Source organism: Populus nigra, chromosome 18 (genome assembly GCF_951802175.1).
Source record: "Populus nigra chromosome 18, ddPopNigr1.1, whole genome shotgun sequence".
Taxonomy (NCBI): Eukaryota; Viridiplantae; Streptophyta; class Magnoliopsida; order Malpighiales; family Salicaceae; genus Populus; species Populus nigra.
The window spans coordinates 10,846,810-10,865,539 of NC_084869.1; the positions used below are offsets into that span (position 1 = coordinate 10,846,810).

General features: G+C 37.4%; 3 protein-coding genes across 6 annotated transcripts; all 3 read right to left on the reverse strand.

Annotated features, from left to right (window-relative positions):
- Positions 1-344: 344 nt before the first annotated feature.
- LOC133678871 (uncharacterized) lies at positions 345-1,361 on the reverse strand. Its single transcript, XM_062101377.1, has 5 exons — positions 1,188-1,361; positions 946-1,116; positions 775-867; positions 508-618; positions 345-392 (listed from the first exon to the last, which is right to left on the reverse strand). Exons 1-5 carry the CDS (start codon positions 1,359-1,361, stop codon positions 345-347), a joined length of 597 nt encoding a protein of 198 aa, XP_061957361.1.
- LOC133678909 (DExH-box ATP-dependent RNA helicase DExH12-like) lies at positions 1,361-11,576 on the reverse strand. 4 transcript variants are annotated; one of them, XR_009836055.1, is made up of 5 exons: positions 8,249-11,576; positions 6,699-7,088; positions 3,148-6,577; positions 2,840-3,028; positions 1,361-1,623 (listed from the first exon to the last, which is right to left on the reverse strand). XR_009836055.1 is itself a non-coding variant. In XM_062101423.1 (3 exons), exons 1-3 carry the CDS (start codon positions 11,210-11,212, stop codon positions 3,380-3,382), a joined length of 6,552 nt encoding a protein of 2,183 aa, XP_061957407.1. In that variant the 5' UTR covers positions 11,213-11,576; the 3' UTR covers positions 2,719-3,379. The 4 variants fall into 4 exon arrangements, 1 of the variants encoding a protein (XP_061957407.1); XR_009836056.1 differs by having other exon boundaries at positions 3,139-6,577; XR_009836054.1 differs by having other exon boundaries at positions 2,840-6,577.
- A 1,045-nt stretch (positions 11,577-12,621) lies between these two features.
- On the reverse strand, positions 12,622-17,522 carry LOC133678558 (nucleotide pyrophosphatase/phosphodiesterase-like). Its single transcript, XM_062100909.1, has 12 exons — positions 17,145-17,522; positions 16,420-16,511; positions 16,118-16,187; positions 15,890-16,012; positions 15,667-15,759; positions 15,178-15,307; positions 14,975-15,056; positions 14,767-14,899; positions 14,287-14,492; positions 14,047-14,172; positions 13,513-13,822; positions 12,622-13,040 (listed from the first exon to the last, which is right to left on the reverse strand). The coding sequence occupies exons 1-12, from the start codon at positions 17,361-17,363 to the stop codon at positions 12,735-12,737; spliced, it is 1,890 nt and encodes a 629-aa protein (XP_061956893.1). The 5' UTR covers positions 17,364-17,522; the 3' UTR covers positions 12,622-12,734.
- Positions 17,523-18,730: the final 1,208 nt, after the last annotated feature.

Genomic DNA, 18,730 nt, shown 5'->3' on the forward strand with positions numbered 1-18,730 from the left:
GTTCTTTATTGCCAAAAGAATCCCAATGATTGTTGCTCCTGATCAGCAAAAGGTTTCTCTCTTTCAAGTGGTGGGGCTCTGCATGTGTAAAAAGAATGTCCAAAGTGTAACTGGTTCAGAGACATCTTCCTATGGTGAACAAAACCTTGACCATTACAGTTAAGATATTGTGCCCCCAACAGCAATAAACGATATAAAATCTTCACATCTCCGCATAATTTGCTATAGTTTAACCAATATAACAACATACCATGTCAAATCTTGCAGCGGATAGATTCCAAGTCCAAGACATGGCCCATACCATTCCATTTCAGGCATTGCTACAAGCAAGAGTTACTTACTTCCTAGACTATGTTGGTTCCCTGAGATAACTGCCTATTTGATGCCCCACCCTGCGATGGATAGCATTTAAACACAACGAATACCGAACTGCTAATCACAAACAAAATTGCACCTCATAATATATGCACAAGAAAAAGCATCGTAAATTTCAAGTGCAAAACTTACCAAGTCAGACAATTGGTCTCTTATGCAGTACATGGACTTCACCATTGTTTCTAGAGTATCTTTACCTAATTGGAACTTCACTTCTGATTGAGACTCTGTATCATCTTGAAGCTGCACAGAGCACAATCATAGCTGATTAAAACATGATCAGCTCATGACCATTCTCGATGTTTTTAACGTACACATTTTTAAATCTCATTCGATAATTTGGTCCAAATTAAACACAAGTTAATTTTCTACCAAAACCCCAAACAGTGAATTCAATACCTTCAAATTGATAACAGCGACAGGATCAGTCCCTTCCGCTGCATCCTGGTTCGCCATATTCCATGTCATTGCCTTCAACCGTGGAAAACCAACCTGAACAGAAAAAATTAAAATTCAAACTCAACATCCTCGTATCTCACCAGACACAAATCGAAGACCTAAAAACATTACCTGATCTTTGAACACATCCGCTCGCCACTCTGTCTGAAACTTCTGCAGTAAAAGCGTCAATAACCTTTGCAATTCCGGCAAAACCTCTTCAGGAAACAACTTCTGAATATCATCTTTGCTTACATTCTCGTACACACACCTTCGAATCAGCATTCGAAGACAAACCAATAACTGCAGAAACAGGTAAAAAAAATGAAATCATTTTTCAAAAACCGAAACCCTAAGATGATTTAGTTACTTACGGGGTCGAGATCAGTGTCGTTTGGGAGTTGGAGGATGTCGCGAATGACAAGTCGGTCGGCGGAATCGAGACCGGTTTGACGAGTTCGCCAGAGAGCTTGAAGAATGTACTCTACTGATTCTTTAGAGTTTGCTCTTACTAGCAACGGCAAATGATTCCATAAACTATGCTCCATTTTCTCCAACTCTTTAATATTTAATTAATTACACAATTTTCAACAACATACGTATAACAAATTGATGTTTGAAAGAGGATTTCTCCACCAAGCCCTAAATTAAGCAGCCTTCAACTCCACACCTATTTCTGGGCAGCAAGATGCTGGTACAACTCCCGCCCCCCTCCCTCTTGTCCTAGATAGGACGAGAACAAAGCGACATCGTTTTAGCTGTGCCATCCCTTTGTTTTCTTACCCAAAAGACTCGTTTTATAATAATCTCCTGCCAACAAAAAATAAAAATAAATAAAAATAAAATTATAAAGAGATTATTTGTTACGAAGCAGGTTTTTTTTTAAAAAATACTTTTTATATTAAAATATAAAAAAATTATTTTTTTAAAAAAAATATGTTTTCACCGTAAAAACATGCTAATATTCTGAATTAAGGGAACTAATAACTTATCACACGTTAATGTTGAAAGCTTTAAGAAAAAAATGGGATCAATTTGATCCTTTGCTTTGCTTATAGTAATTAGCTCAATGTTATTATCTTTAAGAATTATAATTATCCAAACCTAAAATGTTTATATACTTAGCAACAAGTTGTTTATGATTTGGATAGTTTTTTTTTTATTGACAGTCATTATATACTTTTTTAAATCCAAACTTTAAGAAAGAAAAGAAATCTCATTAACAATCTAACTTACTATTTAAAACTTGAAGTGTGAGTTAATTTATAAATAAATGATAATTATTGTAATTTTATTTTTTTATTGCAATATTAAAATAGTTTGATATCTATCCAAACAAAATTTGTCAAACTCTAGTTATATATATTAATTTGTCTGTTTGGAAATATGATTACGGTTACTTTTTAAAGTATTTTTTTTTGTTGAAATATATCAAAATAATATTTTTTTTATTTTTAAAATCAGCGCATCAAAACAATCCAAAATATATAAAAAAAATTATTTTTTTTAAAAATTAATTTTTATAATACACGGTGCCTAAATGAAAAGACTAGCAAGTTCCTTTTTTCTCTTGTTTCCTTAATCTGTGCATGTAGCAACCCTCTTGACAATTAATTTTTCTCACCTGAAAAGAATTGATACATTTATAAAAGAATTGTTAATAATAACAATAAATTAACTTGAACACTTACATTAATAATAATAATAAAAAACCATTTTTATCATTACAAACAATTCCCCCATATTCTATTCACAGTTTGAGGTAATCAAGATCATCCTTGTTGCAGCCAGAATGCCTAAAAGCATGCGCATATTGTTCACATAAGTTTTCGTTAGTTGATTAGTTTCATTGTTTTTCTTATTTAATATATTGTTTATATATAGGTATTGACTACTTAGAACAAATTTAGTCCATAGGGAGTATGATTCTCATTAAATAAACAGTCGAAAAGCCCGTGAGAAATATGGTAAAAAATAATCTGATTCTGATATGAAATCATGTTCATCGATGATAACGAGGACTCACTCAGGCCACGGCAAGAGAGGATCACCCCTCAGCACTCGTCAATTCCTGCAATCAACTTCCTAGAGATGAAAGAAGGTGAAAATAATCATAACATCGCCGTCTTCTTCTTCTTGGTTACGAGGATGATTGCTCCATACATCCTACCCGACTCAATCAACAAATACCTGATCATGATAATGCATCTTTAACCTAAAAAAAATGCACCACCAAGAAGTGCAGTGAAAATTATATACATTAATTACAAATTCAGTAACAAAGAAAAAAAGCAATGAACCACGAAAGAAATTTCATCTGGGTACCAACTCTACCAGGTCTGCAAAAGCAAGGCACCGCCACCTGAATCTAAATCTTCATCACATTGTCATACATGTTCAAAGCGGTCATTTTCGCCGACAGCATGAACCATATATGACCATCTCCTAAAACAAAAGCAAATACACCAACCAAGATTAGAAAGATTAGCCAGCTATTCTTGTAAATTCCAATATTGCTACTGGAAGAGACAAAAATGAGAAGGAAAAAAAAATAACTAACTGCAGTTTACTCTCCTTCACTGTCTTCATCTGGGCCTGCAGCTTCACCGACATCAACAGAGAAGTTGTATTCCTGGTCACAGCCAAGATAAGAATCACACATGAAATAGAGTGTGTATGACATCCTTCCAGCATCTGTAGGAGCAGCAAACTCCAGCTTCACCTTTGACTTCCTCTGAAGGGAAACCCTCTTGATGGCCAGCAACAGGTTGCTCTTGGTATCACCGACAACAAGCCACCACCCTTCTTCTTTGGCTTTAGGATACCTTGGGGCATCAACAGGTCCCACCTCTGTCCCCTCTAGATCCCTTGCAAGGGTGACAAGCAAAGTGATGTCTTCTCCTGCCCTCACATTATCACCATCCATCACCTCGTAAGACATATCAATGTTGGGAAATTGATTGCAAAACCTCACAATATCTAGCACCTGAGAATCTGACAACTGCAAAAGCTCACGCCTCTCATCATCTTCCATCTCTACCAGATCAAACACTGTCTCAATGTTCTTTCCCGGGTTCTCCTGGCATTTCTTAGCCAACTCCTTTGTGAAGTGTGGAAGCTGTAGAAGCATGGAATCTCGCTCCCACATCCCTTGTGTCACCATTTGGCTAACTTCCATAGCAAGGAGAGCACAGTTCAACCAGCCATTGCTTGAAATGACATAAATCATTGCTTGAAGCAATCTACTGGCAGAAAGAAGCACCTCTCGCTGTTCCAATGCTAGGTTCCCACCCACAGATTGCCTAGAGAAATGGGCTTGTAGCAACACATTAGCCTTCACATGTGGATCAGCATATCTAGGATTTTCAAACGAAAACCTCTGATGATTGATTAATCTTCGAAGCACCTCCTCCTCCCCAGGTTGTATTGGCAGTTGCACATACTCTGAGGCTGAAGAGAGGATTTTCAGAAGACCCTTCATCTTTGTTTTGGGAGTCAGAGAGGAGCTAAAACGTTCTATAGTAGTATAACTGATGTAATAGTAAGATGCTATCATGCCAAGGTTCAAAGGAGAAAGGTCCCTGTCATCCTCGATAGCAACACATTTACTCTTCTCTAGGTCAGCCAATGTGTTCTCAACAAGCTCTGAGAGGTGATCAGAAAGATGCCTGTGACTAACTCCCTGGAGATTGTAGTAGTTTGGATTCTGAGCGAGCCTCCTGTACATGAATGTCCACGTGAGATAATCTACAGCATCCTGCTTGTTCTCAATAACTCCAGCAACAACTTCAGCATTAAAATTATCATGTAAGAAATGGTGCAAATGACTTTCCACGGGAAATGCTTCATGTAAGAATTTCTTGTAATATTCTTTACGAGGTGCATGGCAAAGGATGACACACTTTCCAGAGTTATCTAGAAGAGGTCGGCTAGCATGACCCATCATCTGCAGAAGATCCATGACAGGATAATCCGTGTGAGCATCTTCTTGCCCATCATAGTATTGAGTTCCCATCACCACCACTAAATGTGCTGACAAAGGCAACCCCCAGCATAATGAACTACTCATGACACAAACCTGAATCCACCCAGCTTCAAACAGTTGGCACACAACTTCTTGATCCAAGCTGCTCAAGCCCTCATGCAAGTACCCAACTCCTTGGTACAAAGTGGCTCTCAACATTTCTTCCTGGATCTTTCCAATGAAAGGCCCCAATTCTTCAGACCTTAACAGAAAAGCTGGCTTCTCTCCACCATCCACACTTGAATATGTCATCAGATCTACAGCAGCGAGTTGCACATGCTTTCTTGTGGGAACAAAGACAATAGCTGGCTTACCATTCTTTGCATGCTTGACAATACAAGTATATGTTGGTTTCGTCATTGCTTGCATCCTTGCCTCAAAATTGGCAATATCAACACCTTGAATGTGTATTTCCAGGGGCACAGGACGCACACCAGGAGAAAAATTGAAAAGGCCATGAGATGTAGCTCCTATCCATTCCCCAAGATCCTTGGCATTTGCAAGAGAGGAAGACAAAGCCACAATCCGTATCTTGTTCTCTATCTGACTAGCAATGTATCGCATCCTAGAGACAATCACCTCCAAGACAGGACCACTTTGACCCCCAATCAAGTGAAGCTCATCAATGATAAAAAGACTAACTTGCTGGACATACTTCTGCTGTTTCCATCGTCGAGACAGAGCATCCCATTTCTCAGGAGTGCTGATGATTATTTGACTCCTTTCAAGTAGCTTCAAGTCTGTAGCTGTTTCCCCAATTAATTCAACAACGCGCATGCCAAGACCTTGGCCAAACTTTCTCTCCCAATCACGATAGCGTTCCTTAGCAATTGCTTCAAGAGGAGCAATATACACTGCACGCATTACACACTCTGGTCCCTTTTGGTGATTCCTCAATATGGCAAACTCTGCACAGGTAGTTTTCCCACTCGCTGTTGGTGCAGAAACCAAGACATTATCATCTGTATTATAAAGAACAGTAAAGACCTGAGTTTGCACTGGATTAAAATGCTTAAAATCTTGATAAAGAGCTTCATATGATGGATTTCTCAACGCAGTCACAGGCAGAGGCTGCAAGTCCAACAACTCTGTAGGAGGTGGATACTTTTCTGGCAAGATAAGATGCCTGAAAGAGATGGGCAAAACTGTTTGTGAACCAAGCCATTTATCTGACACAACACGAATGAAATACTGAGGTGGCAATGGCTCATGGATCAACACTGTGAAATTCAGTGTGGGGTCCACAACCTGTTCCTCATCAACGGACTGCCTTTTCAGCATGAAGTACTCGTGATGAAGAATAGAGTCACCATTATTATCCTCCATGATAACCCAAAATGGCTCCACGTATCCATGAACGTTTTCGTCCCATAGAAAGTCTGCAGTTATTGCAAGTTCAACCCTCAACACGGTGCGAGTAATGGGCTGAACATGTGCTGCAAGGTTTAACTTTGGGAATTGGTGGATGACCTTGTGCAGTGTTTTGCCCATCTTGGGAAAACGGATGAGCTCACCAATCTCCTGTGGTTTAAGGTCATAGTACCTTTCCCATGACAAATCTTTCTTCTCCAACATCATCAGAATTTCATTAAGGATCCCATGGAATTGCCGAAGGGGAGTCTGGACACTCCACATTCTCTTATTAATCATTTTACACAAGTTCAAAGCCTTCTCAGCTAACCGGGCCCATCCTCTTTTCAAGACAATCTCAAAGAGAGCTCGCATAAGACGACCAGCACTCTTCAAAGAAAACAGAAACAAATGAATAAAAGTTGTATACAAATCAAGAATCTAACTGGAAAAGAAAGAAAGAAAGAAAGAAAGAAAGAAAGAAGAAAATGCCAATTAGAAGAACACAAACCTGAGTTATGAACACCATGTCAGATGTCAATGAAAGCCCTTCGAGCTTTAGCTGAGAAATATATGCTTGCAGCAAAACGTTAATTTTGGCACTAGGCTCCTCTAGGCTTTCCTTGATAGGAATTGGAACACAGTCCAAAAGCTTTGCCAGTTCCATCTTCTCATCTTGTCTAACTGTAACATATTTAAATTCTTCACTTAATGAGAATAGATGACACAGCTCAATATCTCCCATTGTTGGCTTCAAATGCTCATTATATGTGGACATTGTCCCATGAGTAATATAGTAGTAGCTCGCAATTCGACCCAAGTCAGTCACCTGGAAATATCCACTCTTCCTGTCATACTTGACCAAATTATTTTTGTCCAAGATAGTAGCAGCAGAATGTATCTGCAAAAAGAACCAAAGCCCATTAAAACACAACTAGACTTTTTGAAAAATAATTAGGAATATTACTTTTAGCAGATGAAACCAGCCACCACATTTAATTTAAATTAAAAAGGCATAAACATCTGTCAATACATGCAATGAAAATTTCCTACGGAAGACAAATAAGGGCTGGAAAAAAATGACATCGCAATTATATTGGAAGACTAGACAGAAGAAAGGAAATTCGACAATACCACATCAATTTCAAACTAACAAGTGATTAAAGAAAGAAAGAACAAAGATAAGGGGAACAGAGGAAGACAATCACACTATAGTTTATTCAAACCAAGAACATACTTGAAACCCAAACTCTTTCCCCATGTCCATAAAAGTTATAAATGGAGGCTTAGTTGTTGGTGGTGTATGCTTTCCTCTTCCACTCATTTCATAAGCAATCATCTTATGACAGTGATTTTCAAGTTTTGAAAGAAGACATTGGATACCCCAATTTCTAGTCCAGTATACCATGACTTAATATGGTTTCCAATTCATAAGTCAATAGTTCGTGTGTTATAGAAATGCATATTCTCCATGAACATATCTTCACAAGTTCAGACAAAGTTGAGTTACTAATTATACATGATAACCTATCCCCACTCAACTAGTGATGTCGTGTGCTAATGCAACCAGTCAACAGTCAATCCAAGTACCTAATATATCATCACACAGTAAAAATGATATTCGGCACTCAAGAGATCCATATAGCGAGAACAAAGCAATGATGATGAAGACACAAGGGACACGGTGAACAGCTTTTTCAAAAACATTGAATATGCAAAATCCGTGTGATAAAGCACAAATTTGAATGGGACACATATGATCTAATGACAGCAGATGAAAGCAAAGATATCAAAAACCAAAACTAACATAACAGGGAGTCCTGGGACATTTACTTCTACAACAGTGGTTTGGGCAACTAAAGAACCACTAAAGAAAATGGGACAAGAATACCAAATTTTGTCTCCACTACCCAAAGACATAAAGCACAAATAAGTAAAAATTAACAAATGTTATAAACATATGTAACACATGCCTGGAGCTAATAGCAAATAAAGAAAGCCAATTGATATATATATATATATATATATATATATAAATAAATAAAAGAGTAGGGTGCCTACCAGATCAACCCTCCTCTCCTCCAATGTGATATCCCTAGCAAGAACATCTGGTGCTAAGCCATAAAATGTAGGGTTTCGCATCATCCGGACATACAAGTAAGTATACTCGAGCCAGTGGCAAGCTTCCCTGGCATTTTGAACTGATCCTAGAACAATTTCTGCATTCAACTGATCAGCCAGCTTGGATACGAACTGACTTTCAATGGGAAGTTGTTGATTCATCAAGGAAAGGTAGTACTGCAGCTCACGATGGCCTGTGATGATAATCCCTTCCCCGTATGAATCATACTGAGGCCTGCCAGCACGACCCAACATCTGCATAACATCCAGTGGACTTAGTTCAGTCCATGCTCCTTTTTCTGGATTGTAAATCTGAGTCCCTTTGATAATCACAGTGTGAGCAGGCAAGTTAACACCCCAAGCTAGAGTTGCAGTAGAAACCAGTACTTGCACGTGCCTATCCATAAAGCGCTCCTCAACAAGTTCACGATCACCTCTTGTCATCCCAGCATGATGAATAGCAAAGCCATAGGGCAGAAGATCTTTGAGATCATTGCTTTTCACCAATTCTGAATCAGTTTGGAGAATCTCACGACTTGTACTGTCCTCTCTCAAGAACCTACTTACAGTATCGTTAGCAAGTGCAGTGTCCCTTATTGCTCGAGCTGTTTTGGCTGTTTCCTTCCTTGAGTGGACAAAGATGAGAACTTGATGCTTTCCTGCTACATCCATTACCTTCTCGTGACAGATATCATTCATCAACTGAAACCTCTGCAGTGGCTTATTTATATTGATTCCAATATACTGTTGAGAAAGAGGAACTGGCCTGTAGCTATTGTCAAAATGGAAGAGCCCTTTTCCCAGATCAACCCGTAAAAACAAAGCCACATCCTCAAAATTAGGGAGTGTAGCTGACAGCCCCACCAACCGGATATTTTCCTTTGTTGTTTCAATTTGCCTCACGGTTCTTGCAATAATACTCTCAAGCACAGGTCCTCTATTATCATGAAGAAGGTGAATCTCATCAATAATAAGGAGTTTCACAAGTTGAGTATAGGTGCGATCACCAGACTTTCTGGAGATAATGTCCCACTTTTCAGGGGTTGACACAATTATCTGAGTTTCCTCAATTTGTTGGCGGGTCATTGTTTGATCTCCACTTAGTTCCTTCACCTGGACACCATACTCCTGCAGACGATTGGACAAATTACCCACAACTTCAGCCACAAGGGCTTTCATTGGAGCCACATAAACTATCTTATAATTGTTATTGTTGAATGAACCGTCCAGATTCCTGTTCAAGGCAATTTGCTGAAGTATAGTGAGCACTGCAACATTGGTTTTTCCTGCTCCAGTTGGAGCACACAGGAGTATATTATCTGCCTTGAAAAGGGCGGTCTCATAGACTTTACTCTGCACCCTGTTCAACTGTTGCATCCCTTCGAAAGCTGGTTGAGCCCAGTCTGGCATGTCTGATATCTTTACAAACCTCTCATTAGGAGGTATTGCCCGTGGCTTCAATGCTGGTACATGAACTTCTTCATAACCCTTTTTCTGATGTTTAAAAGAACCAACAGGAAGATCACACTTTTTGTTTGCCATCAAAAGGCCAGTACCCTGTTCAAAAGCAATGCTGTCCAAGTCAAGCAACTGAGGCTGGCCTTTCAACCAACCACTTTCAGCATCTCTATCAACAAGTCCTCTCTTACCCCTATCCCCATCTCCACCAGCCTCATCTTTCAGCCAGCGAGCCTCTTCTCTTATACTCTTCTCCAAGTTCTTTTGCCTCTCTTTAGCAGTTGCCCTAGTGGCATGCAGTTCCTCCAAAATCCCTGCCAAATCAGGACCTGAACCCATCATTTCCTCCTCTATCTGCTTCCTCTCCTCCTGATCTTTGGACCTAACTAAACGTGTACACCAGACAATCTTCAGCCTGTTCCACAAAAGAAACTTTATAAAGCTGAACTTATCAAACTGGAGATGTAACAGCAACTTCGTTTCAACTTCCCTGTCATCTCCCTCGGCAAGTAAATTCAGCACTTCTTCTGCTAGCTTCTGGCACTGTTGTGGATCAATCTGCTGTTCATAAGCTTGTGAAATCTTCCTTTGTAGCCAATAAGCATCAATATCCTGAACATTAAGGTTCATTCCCTCATTTGCCCCCCTCATTTCATCATCATCGATTCTGCCACCCATCTGCATGGCCCCAGAACCACCTGCTTCCACCACATCATCATCCTCTTCCTCCTCCTGTGGCACCATATCCAGATCACTATCCCCTTCCTCATCTTCATTGTCCTGATCAAACTCCACAGCAACACCCACATCATCATTAAGGACATCATCACCATTAGCAACAGAGACCCCAGCACCATCACCCCCATCTTGGTAATCAGTGATAAGCTTACCAATTGAAACAAACTGATCATACATACTGTTGGGAATAGGGTTCAACAACTTCTCAATCTCCTTCCTCTTGTCCTGCGTCCTAACAGACTCATTCTTGAGAACAGCCAAAATCTCATCAGCGGCAGCACTAACAATATTAAGAGGCTGACCACCCAATTGCTGCTGAATGACACTTAGCATGGCTTCATAGGCAGCTCTAGTTTCCTTGGTCTTGGGGTGGTAAACGCCCTCCTCAGTAGAAGTAAGGACACTCTCCTCTCCAAAGCGGCGCCTCTTAGCTTGACAACCACGGACAGCTTCAGAAAGAGCATCACGCTCCTTCTTCTTCCCCTTAGCCTTGTTAATCTTCTCATCTAACTCAGAAGGTCTCCCTCTGTGAGCACGGTCACCAAAACTTCCAGGGTCAATCCTGCCCCAGAGAGACTCAGGTTCACCAGTGGGCTCATGAGTATCACGTCGTCGAGTATCAGTAGTATGAACCAGACTGGAATTGGCTCTGTACTCGTATTGCTTGAATCGAGCGTGTGCCTCAGCACCACCACCCAGATGCGCCATTATTGAATTTCCAAATCAAACCCCAATCAAACACAACAATTAAAGTTAGAAACCAAAACTCGATTTAAAAGAAAAGCAAAACGTAAGGATGATAGACCCTAACCAGATAGATACCTTGGATAGTCTTCGTGTCCTAACTCTAACCCTAACTAGGATGGATTGGAGTTCAGTATTAAGAGAGATAACGACCGTGTTGAACGAAAACAACAAAACCCTAATTACGTTTTATTGATTCGAATCGAAATTCAAAAAAGAAAAAAAAAAGCTAGAGAGAGATTGGAATGTTTACCGTAGCTTCTTTGGTTGAGAGAGCGAAGAAACTTTTACAATCTCTTCTGAATTTTCGTGTTCTTCTATCGGCGGAGAAATGAATTTATCAACCAGATATTGCTGCTGCTGCTTTCTTGACTAACACGTTAGCTAATAATTTAAAATATTGTAGAATAGATACTTCAGAATATTTAAATGGAAAAATAAATGCAAGCAAAGACATTCAGTGTGCGTCTGGGGGGAGACACCATCATTTCATAAAATTTTGAATTATTTTTTAATTAATTATATATATTAATATTAAAAATAAAATTTAAAAAAATTATTTTAATATATTTTCAAATAAATTCAATGTTTAATAATATAGGTATTGAATGTTTCATTGCCTTCACAAATCTAAGACTTTTTTTTAAGGAAATAAATCACATAAGAAATAATTAGTCATTTAATTTATATATTTTCCAATTTGGCACATAAAGTTTAACAATTATAATATTAAACCTAAATGTGTTATTTTATTGCAATCTTGCCTTTCTGCTTTATAATAAGTTGTTCAACCATATTTTCAAACACCAACATAAAATATAAGAGACGTGGGAGAAGTGGCATGCCAAAACGTTGAACAATTAGGAAAACAAAAGGTTGATTTCAATCAATTGATTCGTTCAAATTAGAATTTGTTTTTTCAAGGGACGACTTCGTAAATATATTTCCAGCTACCGTTACAAAGGTAATTACTGCTCTAGCCACCTTGCTCCGCAAGCAAAAGACCCCCAGACTACACTGCCCACGTGAACAAACAAACTTTGAAAGAAAATTTTCCAACTTCTGGGCAATAGACTTCAGCAGATTTGGAAAGTGTTTTTAAAAAAATTTAAATTTATTTTATTTTAAATTAATATATTTTTGATGTTTTTAAATATTTTAATATACTAATATTAAAAATATATATATTTTTTTTTTTAAAAAAAACCTATCTTGTTAAGACAAAGAGCTCATCCTTAAGTTCAATTAAGATATGTTAGATTCCCAAGTATTTAACGAGTATCTTCCTCTCATCCTAAAGTTCTTGGCTCAAAATATCCTATCGTGCTAACACAAAGAGCTCATAATGGAGTAGCAGAAATACAGAATAAACATGAAGAATAAATTCCATGAAAACCTTATTATCATAGAGCATTGTTATGTATTACAGCATCATTCCAAGCAGAATGCTTCTGTCATTTGACAGGGAATTTTTATTACAGACGATTCAAGTTGCCAGAGTAGTTGCTGGACAACTATCATGCACACAGGCCAAGACATCTCTATAGTCCCTTGAAATGGTGAACGAATCATAGACCTTTCCATCGCTGCTTTTCTTGTACTCGAAGAGCAGAGATGAATGATTAAATGCTGTCAACTTCACAAATCCAAAGTCATAATCTCTGTAAATACTCCAATTTGGGATCACGCTGCTGTATTCTGATAAATGGCTTCCTCCCCCTCCAACAACAACATGAATAGTTCCATTCACTGTGCCTGAATAATGATGTTTTTCTTTGCTCACGCATTGATTCTACATCATCAACACAAATAGTAAAAATAAGCAAAATGAAATGAAAATAATCTAAACTTGCAGTCACAATATTGAGGAATTTGAGGAGGAGCAATTAGAAGCTATAATGGGACTGGTGACCAATGGCCAATGACAGGATGTGATAGTTTCACAAGGCCAAGATGTTTTTCCAAACTATAGATGTTATGTATCACTTTCTGGTAATCATTAAATACCCTTCAAACCTTTTCTAAGCATGAAATCAATTGCCCCAACAGGTACGGCCATCTAAATTAGAGCTCAAAATGCAGATTTATAGTTGAAGATTTAACATTTCACCATAGATTAACGATAATATTAAGTAAATGCAATTGTCATCTGCAACTCTTAGAAAGAAAAGGATGCAGCCTTTACAAATAGCATGCCACAATTGGCACCTGTATCCAATTTTTTGTAATGGATAAAATCATACATGTACTGCAATTGTGCATACCTGGTAAACAGGGCATGTCCTCTCGTAGTTGTGGACGTGTCCGTAAAATGCAATGTCTACCCTGTATTTTTGCCAAAGTTTCTGCAAGCTTTCCCTCCCCATGGGCTCTTCGAATGCACCCTCTAGGCCATACCAAGAGTTAGACGAGTAGCCAAGGACACGATGCGCTGAGAAGATTAACCATGGCTGCTTTTGTCTATCAACGGATGCAAGGCATTTTTCAATGAACTTATATTGTTCAGTTCCCTCTCTCCAGTCATGCTCAGAGTCAGCTATACAAAAGTGAAACATGCCATAATCCGTCGAGTACCTGTATGTTTATGGATTTTAATTGATTTCATCACAAAACTAGACTGGATAGTAGAACTACAAAATACAGGTGCACTTGTTGATCCTAGGCTGCTTCAGGATTCAAATGTCACGGTTCAATGCTTGTTATCTTACTTCCTCCTATTTATTTTATTTTTGTTAATATAATTCTTTTACAAGATCCTTAATCTGAGAATTAATTGAGGTACATTTTATGCAACTTACCAAAACTTAGCTCTGTTCTCAGCAGGAACATAGTACATGGTTTCTGCGGGCACACCACATTCTCCACCAGAATCTGGAGTGTCATAAAAGGAGCCTGAATTTGGCCAGTCACGTTCATGATTACCACTGCAGAGAAGAAAACATTCCAAATAAGCTTATTGTAAACCCCATGTGTGTGTGTGTGTGTGTGTGTGTGTGTGTCCAACACATTTGTAATTGTTCAAGCGCAAGGGTGCAAACCTTGCAATCATGTATGGAACAGTGGATGTAATGGGCTGCACCTGTGCTGTGAATTGGTCCCACTGTGAAATGTACCCATTTGCATATGGTAAATCTCCTATATGGAATACTATATCAAAGTTATCCAAGTCCTTGATGAGTTGGTCTGTAGTGTTGAGTGAACCAGGCTGATAATCGCTGTACTCATTTGAACCATCACGCTCCGCCTGAAAGACATTTGATAGAATTGTAAATCTCGATGTATGCACAAGTCATATGGAATGTTTTCTTCCATAAAGGACAATCTTGTGTTTATCAAGCACAATAATTTACATTAATAACTAGAAGATGACAGAGTTAAATAGACATATAAAAGTTCTTCCATTTACTAGTACAGATTGTGCATTTAAATTTGCGACGAGCATACAAGTAGTATATAGATTTCCTCATCGCTGATATAAAAGCACAGCTTGCTAAGATTGTCAAAGATAACATACATACCTTCCCCATGTCACCAAATATTATGACACGCTGTAATGAGTCTTGTCCAGGATATGGAGATGATTTGAATGAAAACACCTTGCTCCAAACATATGAACCATCGGATAAGATATGACCCATTCGGTATGTATACCTGAAAAAACATGACCAATTAGTAGTTGTTTGAAACTTTTTCAGTGATAGAAAGGTCAGTTTTCAAATTCCTTACACTGTATTAGGCCATAAATCTTTCAGAAAACTTGTATGTATGAATCCAGGATCACGCCAGCCAACTGTTCGTGCAGGTGAACCTGGGAAGTGAAAACAAGCTCCTCATCGCATGCCTTCTAGCAGACATAATTGAACGTAATAAAGAATACGAGTAGGTTAAGAAAAAATATTCCTATCATGTGCAGGTGAACCAAATCATACCACACATGCTATTCTGCTTGAATGTTAATGTTCCAGCAGGTGAGCGCTTTGGAGTTTCACCCTTCATGCCCCATTCAACAAATGGAACAGCTTCATCTATATTATAACCACTAGTCCATGTTACAGTCATCTGTGAAACATATAAATTCAGTAACAATTCACTAATGACAATAACTATGGCAAAATGTTTGCTTAAGCCAAAGATTGAAAGTCGATGTTGGAAAGTTAAAACACCATTATTATCATCTTGATGTTAAAAAGAAACTATATTTCAGGGTTATATAACTTCCATTTTCTCTCTTTCTCTCTCTCTCTCTCACACACACACGAAAATCATACATGGACTCGCATGGAACTTTATAAGACGAGTACATGCTTTAAGACTCAGTATACAACACCAGAATGCCCTTAACTTGTTTATGGGGTTAATAGTTAAATCAGACAAACTTCATTGAAAGATATGTGAGAATATTGTCTCTAAAGACTCACTTCATCCCAAGATTTTCCATGAGCAAGCCGCGGGTATACTGGTGCTTTTGGATTCGAAAACTGTAATTTGTTTGAAACAGACACCAGTTTTGGCTGCAAGAAATTGAGCAAGAACAAGGCCATTTTACAACATCATAAGCATTCCTCAAAAGTAAATCATTGGGAAAGTAGGAATAAAATGATGATGCAGCACAAAAGCAAAAAAAGGAGTAAGAAAACTCACATATGACAACCCGCCTGAAAATAATACGAAGGCAAAATCTGCTCGCTGATTTATCAACAAAAATCTCAAAGTACTTTTTCCTGTTTTTGTGTACTCCGGATTGCTATGGTTTGCATACTTGTACTAAAACACGGACATCCAACGCAACAGATGAAATTAGAGATGTTTTGACTTGTAAGATTCGAATGTTAACCTTAACTCAATGTCTACAATCACTTTTGTACACACCTTTATTGGGGCTGTACAGATATACGGAGTTTCCTGCCATTGGTCATCTTGTGGTGGACATGTGGATGCGCTGCCATATCAAAACACAGTTGTAATTCGTAAAATACTAAAATGAGCATGAAGTTTCCTAAACGTTGTAGTTATCAACTTTGGTCCTACAACTGCATTTCTACGTAGAAAAAGCTTGACGAGCGAGGAAAAAGATCAAGTGTCAATTGATGTAATGCACTAGTTAATCACAGTATTACAGGCATAAAGAATCATGACCAGGCAGTTCATATGGGCACATTGAAGAGGATTACTTGAAGTTTGCAGGAGAGAAAACTCCAACCCAGTCATCTGCAGATGGCTTTTCGTTCATAATATTCACCGTTATCCATTCAGAATCCTCACCCTGCAATCACATAAATAAAGGGGAAAAAGTCTAAGAATTACTTTCCATGTTTGTTAAAAAAATATTCTTAAACAACGTTACCTACAATGTGTTCCTTACAGTATGTTGTATAATAACTAGATTCTGGCTGAAAATAAAATTATATTAACAAAATATGATGAATGCTTGGGGTTATCATACATGATGCCAAGTTTAAAAACAATATTTTAGGTCTCTAAGGTTTAATTTTACGGATTTTTCTTTTTCTCAGTTAAAGTGGTTCTTCAATTTTTTTTTCCCGCTCCTAATTCAAAATACCGCCTTTTAATACGAAATAAAAATCCAGCAACAGTCGAGTACTGTTGTACAAGAACATGTTTGAACAGATTGGTCCGGTTATTATACTTTTTTAAAGCAGATTTCACGTTTGAAGGTTTTCTTCCTCCTAAAAAATGAGGGGAAAACACAACACTTCCACCATTACTAAAAAATGAGGCAAAATATAGATAGAAAGTGCAGCTTTCAGGCAGCAAGATTAAATCTATATATCCAGTCGAAGAGATGGCAGGGCATCCATGTTGGATTAAAAATATTTATGACAACATAGCCAAAGCTGGGAGAGGTAGATTAGGATCAAAGGGTCAGAGTCATTACCAGAGAGCCAAGAATGCGAGGGTAGGCGGTGATGAGAGCGGAGCCATCAAGCGCCAGAGTGGTTTTGTAAATGTCGATCTTGGCAAGTGCTTGCTCTCCAGCTCCATGAATGTCAGCTTGAACAAAGGTCAAGTTTGCAAAACACAGCAACCAAAACACGAGCACTGCTGAGGATGTCGCCAAAATGTTTACTGGAAAGTGATGCACGGTCTCTTTCATTTCGCCTGAACTGGTTTTTACGAGCCAGAAATGAGAAGACCAGACCCCAAGCTAGCCAAGCAAGTAGCCCACTAGGTTTAGCAGACAGCCATTAAAAAAGCTTCACGCACCCCCAAAATTAACCTAATATTCCACCCTCTTGCTATGGTTACGTCAATGGTCCTTCTTGTAGCTATAAATACCGCATGAAAGGATGTGGTTGAGCTTTGCTGTCAGTTTTTAAATAAAACGTGAGGAATGACTTTTTTTCTTTTCTTTTCTTTTCGTACATCAGAGTATCTAAAAATCCATTGAATCCAACTAATCAGATCGATTTATTAAAGGGTAAAATTCTTTTAATAATAATATATTCTATTTTCAAGAACTCAAAACTGCACTTAAATAAACAAGTGGTGAGCCAATTGAACCAACCACTGGTAATAGAGAAATGACCTCTTGAACATCAATAATGTCCGATAATGTCAGAGGCAATAAATAACTCTATCGTTATTTTATTGTTAGAGTTGGTTAGGATTGTGATATTGGTTGTGATTAAGTATTTTTTGTTTAAAAAATATTAAAATTATTAATTTTTTTTTAAAAAAATATTATTAAAATCAGCATATTAAAATAATAAAAAAACATAAAATAATAATTTTTAACTAAAAAAATTCGCGTCTCCCAACAGACTCACACTGAAACTCTCTTCCCGCATAACTGGTTTTTATATAAAACTATTTTTTTATTTTTAAATAATTTTTTTAAAATAATTTTCATATACTTTTAAATAAAAAATACTTTACAAATCAATACCTCACATAATCTGAGTAATACATGAACAGCTAGGGGGTTCCGCTTATCAACCTCGGGAAATCAGTTTCCGTGTCCGTAGTGTTTTGTCCTGCAGTATTCAGATTCCCGGTTTTTCTCATTTTCGTGTGTTTGTGTGTTTTCGGCTTTGTTTTGCAACTGTTTTTGTATTTATAATGTAATAAACACAATAAAATATTTAATAAAAAACTAAACTGTATTTTGTATTATAAGATTGACTAAAAAATTAAGTTTGAAATATAATTTTTATATAATTTTTTTATTGAATTTCATAAAATTTTATTTGTTTTTGCGTTTCAAAACAGTTTTTAAAAAAATTATTTTTTTTACTTTATATTAATATTTTTTTATATTTTCAAATTATTTTGATGCGTTGATATCAAAAATATTTTTTTAAAAAATATATTTTGATACATTTCCAAGTAAAAAGTATTTGAAAAACAATCACAACTATACTTTCAAACACAATTACAAAATATTTTATACATATTTTTTTTGTTACATATAAATATTAACCATAATTTTTACTAAATATATATCTAAATTTAATTAATCAT

Bases quoted from the DNA above. Each gene is read 5' to 3' on its own strand.
- LOC133678558 (XM_062100909.1), bottom strand. From the start codon at position 17,363: ATGAAAGAGACCGTGCATCACTTTCCAGTAAACATTTTGGCGACATCC. The intron at 16,013-16,117 runs GTGTGTACAAAA...TCCGTGTTTTAG, and splicing joins TCTGTACAGCCCCAATAAAG to TACAAGTATGCAAACCATAG. The intron at 15,308-15,666 runs GTGAGTCTTTAG...TATGTTTCACAG, and splicing joins ATGGAAAATCTTGGGATGAA to ATGACTGTAACATGGACTAG.
- LOC133678871 (XM_062101377.1), bottom strand. From the start codon at position 1,361: ATGGAGCATAGTTTATGGAATCATTTGCCGTTGCTAGTAAGAGCAAAC. The intron at 1,117-1,187 runs GTAAGTAACTAA...CTGTTTCTGCAG, and splicing joins ACGACACTGATCTCGACCCC to TTATTGGTTTGTCTTCGAAT. The intron at 868-945 runs GTAATGTTTTTA...TTTTCTGTTCAG, and splicing joins CGGATGTGTTCAAAGATCAG to GTTGGTTTTCCACGGTTGAA.
- LOC133678909 (XM_062101423.1), bottom strand. From the start codon at position 11,212: ATGGCGCATCTGGGTGGTGGTGCTGAGGCACACGCTCGATTCAAGCAA. The intron at 7,089-8,248 runs GTAGGCACCCTA...TTCTTTTTGCAG, and splicing joins AGGAGAGGAGGGTTGATCTG to ATACATTCTGCTGCTACTAT. The intron at 6,578-6,698 runs GTTTGTGTTCTT...TTTTCTTTGAAG, and splicing joins ACATGGTGTTCATAACTCAG to AGTGCTGGTCGTCTTATGCG.